The sequence below is a fragment of the Tyto alba genome, unplaced genomic scaffold (genome assembly GCF_018691265.1).
Source record: "Tyto alba isolate M040663 unplaced genomic scaffold, T.alba_DEE_v4.0 Super-Scaffold_2, whole genome shotgun sequence".
NCBI lineage: Eukaryota > Metazoa > Chordata > Aves > Strigiformes > Tytonidae > Tyto > Tyto alba.
In genome coordinates, this window is record NW_024881282.1 from 11,893,985 (window position 1) to 11,906,227 (window position 12,243).

At 42.4% G+C, this 12,243-nt stretch overlaps 1 protein-coding gene across 2 annotated transcripts in view; it reads left to right on the forward strand.

Annotated features, from left to right (window-relative positions):
• Positions 1-496: 496 nt before the first annotated feature.
• Positions 497-12,243, forward strand: part of HEPHL1 (hephaestin like 1) — a 37,885-nt gene continuing 26,138 nt past the window's right edge. The window contains exons 1-3 of one of the 2 annotated variants that reach the window (XM_009977133.3): positions 497-738; positions 9,978-10,222; positions 10,996-11,208. In XM_009977133.3, coding sequence (XP_009975435.2) covers positions 569-738; positions 9,978-10,222; positions 10,996-11,208 — 628 coding nt within the window. In that variant the 5' untranslated portion in view covers positions 497-568. Of the gene's footprint in view, positions 739-9,977; positions 10,223-10,995; positions 11,209-11,283; positions 11,371-12,243 lie in introns of those variants that run through there. The other variant, XM_032991076.2, reaches the window with a different exon arrangement.

Below are 12,243 nucleotides of genomic sequence, written 5' to 3' on the forward strand. Positions count from 1 at the left end.
TTTAAATAAATGGGTCAGAAAATCCTAGAAATTGGAAAGGTACTGGCAAATACATTCTCTCTCTCTGATAATGCTGGATTATAACCCAGTATGATGTCACTGAAAAAACCCAATGAAGGCAGCAGGATGCTATCTTCCAAAATCACAGACATGAAAAAGGAGTTTTGACAGGGATGGCAAAAACACTAAACACCAGAACCCCCTCACACTCCCCCCATGCCCCCACCCCCCAGTATGCCATATCACTTAGTCTGGAAAAAAAGAGGACAAAAAAGCATCCAAACTTCAAAAAACCACCAACTAGCTCTAGTCTGGACAGGTAAGTGAGCAATTTATGCATTCACTGAAGGATTGGCAAAGGTCCTGCCATGACAGCAACTTCCTCCCTAGCCCTGCTCTGCATAGCCAGGCTCTCTACCTATCCCAGTCCTAACCTGCTGAAAAGGAGGAGCTTTGCCCTGTCCATTCCTTATTTATAACTTGTCGAGAGCTGGGAGGGAGGGGTGAGCTCTCTGTGGTGCATCCTGCTGCTGCCTGCCTGCTGCCAGCCTCACAATCACAACTACAAATGCCTCCCGCGCAGTGTGGGGGCTGCCTTCATGCTCTTGGGTTCCTCTGGCTGTTTGCAGTGGTGGGAGCAAAGACCAGAACCTATTACCTCGGGATTGTGGAAGAGAACTGGGACTATGCACCGTCTGGAAAAAATCTGATCACGGGACAAAACCTCTTAGAGGACAAGTAAGTCACTCTGATAAATCAGAGATATATTGACAGCTCCAAAGAAAATTGACTAACATGGCTAATGTTGCTGTAAATGTCTCGTGGTGACCTTTGTGTTGTTTTTCTTCTGATGGTGTTGTCATAGTCAGGATTTCAACTTCAAGGCAAGAGTAGACTTTGGTTGACTTCTCTTCCATCATGGTTGATTAAACAAGGAGATAGTTAGTGTGTATTTGAAGGTGACATTAAGGAACTGGTATTTGTCAGAAAAGTGTCAGGTAGTGGGCTCAAAATCCCCTATGTGTGTTTCGTGGAGATGTGGGTATTTCTGGGGCTTCTTGTCCAAAGGCAAATTACAACTTTGCCATAATCAAGCACATCTTTTTGCAATAATACGTAGAAGTCTGTTTAACAGTCAAAAGATTATGTTTTCTCCCTGTGAGACGGTAAAATTTGGGGGGCTTGGTATGACATTGTAAAATTCAGATGTGTATAGTACCTTCGAATGAGATACAAGTTGGCGGTCCATATATCCCTGCAATGTATGTAATTATGGAGACCTCCATTTAGGAAAACTATTTAGAGAAGTGCTTAAATATACAACAGCGACTGGTCGCACTGAAGTTCTGGTGATCACCTGTGCTGAAACTGGAGAGCGTAGGTAAGCACCGTGGCGAATTGTGCCTCCGACCAGTGGAAAACAGACATTCATTCTTGTGCCCACACTGATGGGGTTGGCTGCATGTCCCTCCCACACCAGGAGAACTGGGCTGGACATTGGATGGGGATGGCACAGACCCTTGGTGCCTCTCTATAGCATGGGATTCAGTGGGAATCTACGGGAATATTTTTAAGATTTCATTGATGTCTTTAACATCCTAGAGATAGTTTGGGGGGTCCTTCCTCTGAGTCTCGGCTTGGGGTTGGGATGGGAGCTGTGAGCACTTGAGGAGGTCCTGGTATCCATGCTGGATCTGGAGGCACACTGGGAGCTGGATGCTATATCCTGGGAGTTAGAAATGCAAACATCCTTTGTGACTTTTCAGGAAATCCCAAGCAATGCCAGACTTTTCTCCAGTGGCCAGTAATTTCAGAATCACTCTCAGTTGGATTTCATAAAAGAAATTACTTTGCCACAAGTAGGAGGCAAGAAAGAGTTTTATTTTTCAACACAAATTTATACTTATGTTCTTAACAACTAGAGGTCCCCGATAGCATCCAAGTCAATTAGGTGTTACTTTTATAGGTAGAATTCAGGATTTGTTCCCAGCCCATGGAAACAAACTTTGCTGGAAAGGCTATTTTTCAGTTGTGTAAAACACTTGTATTTTTCACTTCCCTACCCTTTTTAGCAGAGGATAACTTTCTCCACTCCCTAAACTGGAAGACTTAAAACTGGAAGGCCCCTCAGTAAAAATAGTTCAGCTTTAAATTAAGGGCAGCTACTTGTAAATCAACCCCCATACCATAAGATTGGAATCTGATCTGTAAATTGTACTTTTTAGGCTGTCTGCATTTTGCACTCTCTGAACATCAAATGGCACATTTACTTTAAAGTCTGTGACATAAATGCAATGCCTTTTACATGGCACGACAGGGAGGGAAGAAAGCTTATGTCTTCAGTCATCGCTGTAATGTAATAATTACAGAATGTTAATTCCAAAGGGTTTACCCATAGATGATTTTAATGGAGACTATACATTCAAAGCTGGGGAGCTGTTTGCAATGAACTCCCTACGTGCAGAATAATAAAGTGACTTTTGTAACAAGTTTACTCCATTTCCAAACTGTATTGAGTTGAGCCAGAATAAAGTGCTATATTCTGGAATAATAGTGTGTCTGCATAAGCACGTGGACTAAATAGTGAACCAGTGGTTTGACTATTTAGCTCTTTAGGACAACCTCTAATATAAATTTAAACTAGTATTCTAATGGTTTACTTTTCAGCTAATTAATTGGTTCCTATGCATATTATCAAAAACATAGTTATATAAACAAAGTTTAAGGATAATTTCCTAGGTAGGGACAGGAATGCCTTTTGAACCACCTGTGTTCTGCAAGCAGCCATGCTGGGGCTCGCTGAGCCTAGCATTTCTCAGCTTGTGATGCATCCTCACAGCACCCATCTGATGGGGCACTATCCCAGTTTTATTGATAGGGAAGTGAAGATAAAGAGGTTGCAGACAAACTGACTATCTTTAAAAGAATTGGTGCATACATATAAAGGAATGCTCCCTTTGATTCTGGCTAGCCCACAGAGATATAATCAAAACCACTTATTCTTCACTACTTAATAAAAATGCAGAATTAGCAAGTGTCTAGTGGAAAGTGTTGCGTTACCTGGATCAAATAGTGAGATTTAAGAGATGATTTTCAGTGTTGCTGTGCCAAAGTCAATAATACCTTCCTCAGCCTTTAGTTTTTATCAGAAAAGTGGAGAAAGGAGAGTTCGGTAGATGAGGCATGGGGTTGGAAATCAGGTGAGCTGGTTTTGGCACCGGGCATAGCTACGCTGCTCAGTTCCCGCTGTGCTGGTGCTGAGTGAGCTGCCTCCAGAGCCAGGAGCCGTAGAGTTGCATCAGCACGTCCCTGGGTGTGAGCTGGAAAGGGTGCCTCTTGTCAGAGCTGATTAACCCAAACACAGCCCTATGTTAACATAACTATTCTGCTTGGATGCTAATTTTTATTATGCCTTGCGTTGCTGCAGTGCTCAAGGGCCAGCCTGCTGCTTGCACAGTGCGTGTATCTTGCTGTGCATTAATGCTTCTTATGTAAAGAGAGTAATGAGGCTCTTTGCCTCTGCCATTTGTCTTGTCTACTTAAAGCCTCGAGCTGTTCCACTAATTCTTCTAATTTGGAGTGTTATGAATGAAACCAAGATATTTTACCCTCAGTTCTCCCTTTGAAAATTAAGCTGACATTTTCTGAAGCACACAGGACTTTGGAAAGCACAGATCCAAATTATGGCCACTGAGTATGGGTGAGCTGGGAAGGTGTTCAGCATCCCCTCCCACCTGATATAAATGGTGAAAGAGCTGCCATCATTAAATCGTGGTGGACTTCACATAGGGTGCAAGGTGCTGTCAGTACTGCTGGACATGCTGCAAATCCCAGTGAGATTTTGTGGGTTAGGGCATGAGTACTGCTGTAGTAGGAGTGTGATCTCAGACATTGCCTGTTCCCTTTCATGGTCACATAAGCAACAGCCTTTTAAGAGAAAAATACACCTAGGTGCCATCGCTTGATCTACACCAGCATTTCCCTCCCTACTGCAGCTCAGCCCTCAGGATTAGAGTTTGGTTGATAATCCCTTTAAATTAATTTGGTACTACTTGATATGATGACCACTTACTTCTTTCTCTGCTGGTGGTAGATGTTAAGTTTTGCCTGATGTAACAGCTCATCCCTTCTCTTTAGGCCACCAGTCCTACATTTATCTGGGCCAAGTCTTGCGCCCACCAACAGTAATGGGTGTTTTTTGTTACTACAACATCAAACACAGTTTGTGCAATTTGTCTATGAGGAGATCCCACCCAGAAAAATGACAGTGAAACTGTCATCAGAGATGCTAAACTAATGACTGAGTCATCATGCAGCCAAATGACCCAATTGCATCAGCAGAGATGATCATTGTGGGAAGGGTCAACGTCAAAAAGGTATTTGAGGTGAAATCTTGGATTGAATGAAGCCTGAGAGTTTTGCTACTGACTTCAGGCAAAGCAAAAGTTTACTCTAGGAGAGAAACCATTATAGCCACACTTAATCAGCAATACCTCAGAACTTCATCTAAGATTTTATGGGTTTGAGTGACCTCTTCCATGACTTGCGTGGGTCAGAAAAAGCCTAAAACATCCTTTGAGGACATTTTGTGTCTCTCTTTTGAGGACATGCAATTTACTTCATTGTTTGATGCTTTGTGGTCAGGGCACTATCTACAAATGCACCACTGGTCCTCCTTCACTGGCCATCCCTCTAGTACAGACATTGCATTGGCCTTAGCATGGGAGTTGTGGTTTGGCAGGGGATTACTCTGAACAGGTTACGTGACCTAGGGGTTAAAATGATTGGGGCAGCCTGGAGCCATGGGCACTGTCCTGATTTACTTCATCCACAGGAATAATAGGGAACTCTGGGGAAAAAAACCTGTTATAAACCCAGCCATAGAGTATGTGAAAAGGGTAGAGAGTAAGGAAGATTTCACCACCAACAGATTTTAGGGAACAAACCCATAAAGATAGTTGTTTAAATGGTTGTCAGTATAAAATCTATAGTACTTTAGTGGAACAATGGTAATAAAAGAAAGTTTGCATTTGCCAAGAGCTGCACCTGGAAGCATACAGTGGCTATTGGGCATGTTAATTTCAGGGGAACATTTGGGACTCCACATCTGTTAGTTATGTGAAGAGCTGATTCTTCAGTGGTGATTACAGTAGCAAACAAACTCAGTAGACTTTGAAATTGTATCAATGAGGGATCTGGCTCCAGTCTACTGAGGAGCTGTTTGTTTGGCCACGCACAACATACAGCTCTTTCCACTTCTTACCTCACACTGACATAGTACTCATGTAAGTACTTCTTGAAAAAAATAATCTCTGTCAGACTGTAACTGTGTTTCTTAAGATCAAAGGTAACATAAACACAGCAAAATGTTGGCAAAGTACTTATTCTGTGTGATAAAAGAAATAGGTGTAGAAATTACACTTAACTCATAGTCCTACCCTAACTCGTGGTCCTACCCTGAGATGGCAGATTATCTGCATGTCTGGTCTTGATTTGAAGTAGAATCTACGTGACACTCTTGTTTTACTCTTTCTTTCTTTTGGAAGAGTCATAGTGCTCATCATTGGAGGGAGATGGATGTCTGTAATTACACTAATACTTATTTTAAGGAATTACAGTTAATTCCCTATTAATAACTCCCTGTCCCACTCATGTGCATTGCCAACTTTTCCTGGAGCTTAAGAACTGCTGAGAGTGGTCAACTGGCAAAAAGAAATCAGACACAGAAATAAAGGCAGGATTTGTATGATTTTCTTAGTCTGCACAAGATGTTTTATGCCCTGATTCACAAACCTGCTTACCTCTATATGTAACCTCAAGACTGGCCTGACTGAAGGAATTGAAGGAGAGAATTTAGGATTCTTGAATGGGTACAGCTCCAGAGGATGGAGCATTCCCCTTTCCTATAAGAAGTGGGACTGGCTGATTATCACGACATTCTGCACAAGAAGTGCAGGTTGACAACTGAGTTGGAGGGAGATAGTCAAGATTTAGAAAAGCATCTCTTACATCTGCATAAGACCAGGAAGATGGAAGACATTCAGGCAGTGATATCAGAAAGCCACCAGAAGGGTGAAGCAATTTGAAGTGAGCAGGGGAGCATGCAGAAGCAGGGAGAAGATCTGTCTTCTTGTGACAAGACAGGAATGACAGGAGACATTTTGGCAGGGGTGCCTAGTAGAATAGGCACATTGTGACCACTGGAAAAAAGAGGCAAAGGTAGATTCAGAGTATTGGATGTGTTTAACCATTACTTCATTTGGAGAAGCCACTGCTGCAATAACATATTGGGAAGCTAGTGGGTGGAAAAGAATGAAACAGGAGATGCAGTTGAAGGGAATGTTTAACTCAGTGACTGAGAATGTGAAGTGTTTCCCGAGGAAGCAGACACCATCAAAAGAAGACAGGGAATGGTCTTTGAGGATGGTTGTCAAAGACAGGAGACGAAAGGTCAGCAGGACACTATCGTGAAGCTGAGAATATCTTCAAGGGACTCTGGAGATGGGTGGTAAGGAACTGTGGGGTGGGAGATGCACTGGTATGAATGGCACTAGCAGCAGAGACCTCATGGAGCACTGAGTAGAAGCTCTCATTGAAAGGAAGAAAAGGGACAGAGGGGAAACCTCTGTGTCTCACTGATGGAGCAGCTGGGACTATGTCTCTGAGCCTGTGCCAGCTCCCTCCAACACATCTGCTGGCTGCACTGTGGTGCTGGGTAGAGGTACCAGCCCCACAGTGTGGCCACATGCCCATTATCCAGGCAACAGGGAGTAGAGGGGAGGAGTCATTCACACCTATCCATCCTCTCTATGAGCTTCATGTGGCTGATACCATTAGCTCCAGTGTGGGCAGTCTTTCTGCAAAGGACTTTAAGCATTATAATGTGCAGCACAGCATCACTGGTAAAGAAGTACAGAGCTACCAGCTACTTGCAAAGCTGAGGTGGGCACCCAAAAGTCCTCCTGGATGAAATGGGGCAGCCTGGACACTTAGAATAGGACTCACAACCAGCGTGCTTTGTTCTCGGGTACTGAGGGCAACCAAAAGGACATGCTGAAAATACATCTCCCTGTGTAGGTAGAAGAACTGAGCTCTACCTTTCCCAGGCAGAAGGAGGAGAGAGGCTGAAGTGTCTGCACTCCAAGAAACTCTCAAATATCAGGGCATTTTGGGTAGGAAACTCTTCTGCCCTTCAGAAAGTGTGGATCTAGAAGGAAATAAATCTGTAACACAACAACAAGGCCATCAGGCACATGGGATTTTTTTCCCAGGTTGATTGGTTGTTTTCTTTTGGACAGTTGACTAAACAAAACCCATAATTAGCCAGAGCCAAGAGGCCAGGTTGCTCCTTCCATGCTGTGATGCCTTTCTGTCTCGATGACACTTGCCATGCCTGATGCTTTGCACAGAAGAACATCACCTACATTGTGACTGGCTGCATCTGGTACCCATTGCACTGAGAGTGGGCTCTGCAGCTCTGAACAGGGAGATGATTTGGATGGGCCTCCTTTCAGAAAGTTGTCACTAAAAATACTTATTTTCCTGACTCCTAGGTGGCTTTAATTAGGAGACAGGCACAAATCTAACCAACAGAGATGCTACAGCATGGCTTTAGGTACTGAGAAAATCTCTGGTGCCTAAACCTACAGGATTTTCTCAGCATGATTTCGTGAACTTTAATACTTAACTGGATATTGGTATCCTTGATCTATGCATTTAAAGTAATTCGGCTCATGTCAAGCATTTGACAAAGCCTGATCAGGAAGTGCATTTTTCTGGGGTACAGTTCTCCTTCTGCAAGAGAGACAGTGTACCCCAGGGGTGTGAAGTTATAGGAGAATGTGTAATGTTGTCTGGCCAGAAAGTCAAGGGCATAAGGGCACTGTCATCATGGGGAAAGCACGGTGCCACTGCAGCACCTCATTTAAAATATTTGGTGGCTCATGAAAATGGAAAAAAATCTGCTGAAAAAGATCTCCTGAAACTAAGTACTTTCTGAAGAAAAAAAAAATCTATTTTATTTTTTTCTGGAGAAAATTTCTTATAAACCATGTAAAAAATCAATTTATAATTCGAATTAGGGCATAGCCACGTGAATACATTGCCATTAGGTAGGGAAGCATGTGTATTTACACTGCACTACTACTGACATCACCTACTACTCTGTGGTAAGGGCTCTTGTAGCAGCTCTTCCCCCCCAGGCAGTGGAAGGTATCTTCTCAGTGAGCATGATGTGACTTGCCAAGTCTTGCTGTGCACACAGACAGTTACCACAAACCTGCTATTTCACTGAAAATCCAGACTTCTTGGCAACTTATTCCTTAACCATGCTTTTGGGGTATATTTATCTGACATACGTTATTCTGTGAAGAAGTAGACGGAGAAGCTCTTGTCCTTTCCCCTTCATCCTAGCCAACTGTTTCTGCCACAGTAGTATCATTAGCAATGTTTTCATTCATGTCAAAATAGCCCCTGGCTTATTATAAAGCACATTTTTCAAATGAAAAAGCATTCTTTTTAGAGGCTTTTATGTCTCTACCACTTCAGGGATCTGGTTTAGACAGTGGCCACGGAGGTGTAATGACCCCAGGAGAGGGATGTTGTGAGTTATGTTGTCAAGCAGAGATGGCTTGAAAAAGGGGAGCAGTGGGTCCTATGGTGAAGAAATTATATCAAATTGTACCTCTCAACTCATGTGACATCCAACACTTAGGTTGATGGCACTGCACAAACACACTTAAACAAAATGGGTTCAAGCAGGTGAACTAGCCAATTGCAAAAACTCACCATAAATATGAAATTACTATATTTCTGCCAGTGATATTTCTGGAAAATTTAGCTCAGCTTTTTTTCTGGGTTTGTTCGGAAGCATGAAAGTTCAAACAATCTTCAGGGAATGCAAAAACTCATGGAGCAATCAGCTATGGTGAAATTGGTCATACAATCCACTGCAGGTTTTGTAGCAGAGGGATTCATTTTTACATTCTGTGTGGGATATTTAGGGATGAAGAATTTGTATCATACTTGTCAGCTGTAACCTGGAGAGAAGTAAAAAAAGATTTTTGATCATAACAGATAGGATGAACATTGGTTGTCAGTATGATGTTATAATTAAAAGGGCAAAACTAATTCCCAATTGTGTAAGAAATATCGACTGGGAACACCTCTGTCTCTAGCTGGAATATTACTTGCCTATTGAGTGAAGTTCTTGTGTTCAGACTTCAAAAGAGATAGAGACATATTGTAAGGCTTTCAGAAAAGAGCTCTGGGAAAGATTTGTGGCATAAAGAATGTCAGTGTACTTGTACTTGGTTTGTCCAGGAGAAGGGTAGGAGGCAATTTAAGCAATTAATTAAAACCTATGCAAGTACCTGCATAGAAAAGAAGCTCTTGACGGTATGTGGCTGCTTTGATCTGAGAAAGGGCTTGATGGGAACCAGTGGTTGGAGTGTGGAGCTAGATGATACTAGACTACAAATGCAATACAGGATTTGAAGGGAGCAGGTATTTAATAGCTATAATATGTCAACCACTGACTGTATGGTAGGCTCTCCATCACTTGAAGTTGCTATAAATAGACTCTGGAGTGTAGAAATGATGCATTTCATGCTAGCTGATTAAAATTGCTCTTATAGGCCCTTGAAAAAACTTAGTTTGGCTTTCTTTTCCTTCTGAACAGTCATGCTTTCAGATGTGAGGTTTTAAACCTTCAAAAGAGGGGGAAGCTGCTAAAACTGTGCAGAAAGGCCTGAGTGGCTAGTCCTCAAGTGAAGACTTGTAGTAACCATGCTGAAGACCAGACCTCCAAGTAGGATGACTAGCCTGCTAGAACTGTCCAGGTTTACTCCTCAGCTTTTATTCCACCAGCTGTGTGATAAGTCCCAGGAAACTCTTTATCTGTACTGCAAGCATTGGTTATTTATCAACTCTTAAAGGAGTTTTTTTGTCTCTAAATTATTTCCCCTTCCCAACACTAGGTTTGCAAGTGTGTATGTGACAAGAGGAGCCAACCGGATAGGACGTGTGTACAAAAAGGCTATTTTTAGGCAATTCACAGATGCCACTTACTCCCAGGAGATCCCCAAAGCAGCCTGGCTGGGGTTCCTTGGTCCAGTCCTGAAGGCAGAAGAGGAGGATGTCTTTATTGTCCATCTAAAAAACTTTGCTTCCCGCCCATACTCTGTGCATCCGCATGGGGTCTTCTATGACAAGGACTCTGAAGGTAAAAACTGATTTGCCTTTTCCTCTCCTTTTCCCCTGGAATAGTTAATATCATGGCTAAAAGTTTGTCAAAGTATTTATTGTTCTGGCCATTGACATCAGAGGACTTTAGATCACCGTCTCATAAACTCATCAGTAATTGCAGCTGATGATTACAAACAGGAACAGCCTCGTCTCTTAAAACTTTTTGCCACAAACCTTCAATGCCTGGGATAGATCCAGTACTGAAACAGGTTAGGTGGGTCTTTTTTCTTGAATTATTTACCTGACACCAAAGCATCTTCCCTCCTTCCTTCTGCTTTTAGCCTGTTTGAATAGATGTTCTTGTAAGTAAATGTTTTCTTCTCTATAAGGCTATAACAGGCACAGTTTAATTTTCAAAATCCAAAACCTATGCATGAGTATTTTGGTTAGAGGACTGTATGGATTTGTCTACATTCGTTGCTCTCATCAGTTTTCTGTGAGAAGATACACAGTGTTACCCAACAAAATGTATAGACAAAGGATGAGAGTAAAGAGGCAAGATAAAACTAGAGTTTGTGAATGCATTTTTAAAGCTTTGACTACTGCTAAATAACGGATTTTAACTCTCAACATTTTTTTGACAGTTTTACCAGAACTTCTGAATTTTTTCACAATTTCTCAGTGATTCTGTGTTTGTGAGTGCTGTTATTATTTTATAAATTTGTGATAAAATAGGAGAAATTACCCATTTATTTAAGGAAAACAAGTAAGGTGGGTCTAAAAGCTTACTTTTTCCTTTTAATGTACTAGGAGCACTTTACCCTGATGGAACTGGAGGTAAAAGCAAAGAGGACGACTTTGTTGTTCCCGGCGGAAATTACACATACACATGGCCAGTAAGGAAAGATTATTCCCCAACTTTGGCAGACTCAAACTGCTTGACTTGGATTTACCATTCTCACATTGACACACCAAGAGATATTGCATCTGGTTTAATTGGGCCACTGCTGGTTTGTAAAAAAGGTACTGAGCTAGAAACACTGATGAAGCAAGCCCCTCTGCCAAGCTTGGCATCTTAACAGTCATTTTTACTTACAGGTATAAACATGATGGTCTAGAGTCTATCCCTACATAGCCCATAAAAAGGGGCAAGGAATAGCTGGGCCATTCCAGGAGCATCCCAGGGTAGGTATTGTAGCTCTGGGACAACCCCCTTCCCGCTCCCCTTTGGCTTCAGAAGAGATTTGCCTCGGCTGGTGGAGGGACTGCAGCATGCTCTGTGGCCAGCCGGTTGTGGCTGAGACCGAAAATAAAAGTTCCCAAACTGGGATCATTTCAGGACAAGCAAAGGACTCATAGCCCAGGAAATGGAACTAGGGCTGGGCGGATGACTTCAGCATTGGCATTTACATATTTGAAACCCCAATGTTCTTCGTCATTTTTTCCCCATACAGATTATATATTTATTTTTGCTCACAAGTTGTATATCACAACCATACCGGGATCTGTGCTAAATATCTGAGGTGACAGCCTGTCCCGTGCACTTTATAGCCTGCTAATTTTGTGTTGGAACTATCAGGGACCATATACCAGCTCTCTCCCCTCTATCAGCTGAGCTGTCACCCCCTCTCCCCCTGGGCATGTGTAACTCTGTATATCTTTCCAGTACCTCCCACAGTACAAAATCAGCCCTGATTTTATATACAGAATATATAAGTGAAGCACGAAGAAGAGAAAGTTTCCAACATGAAAAGAATAGGCCTGGTCTCCAGCTTAATTCACATGATTAAAATGTTTCAAACTTTTATTCTCCCAAAGAGCTTTTGAAATCTGCAGAACTGCCTGAGTATGTGAAACTGAGACAATAACTATGCAATAATACATGAAGCTAGGAGATAGCACATTCAAAACAATCCCGGCCTGAAAGGTTAGGTTATCTGCATGTTTGGTCTTATATTCATCAAGGTGGACATCTGCATGATGCTACTGCTGTAGTCCTCCGTCCAACGGTGGTGGGTGGCTTCTTACAGGACTGACAGCAAGGTTCTGTGGCTACCT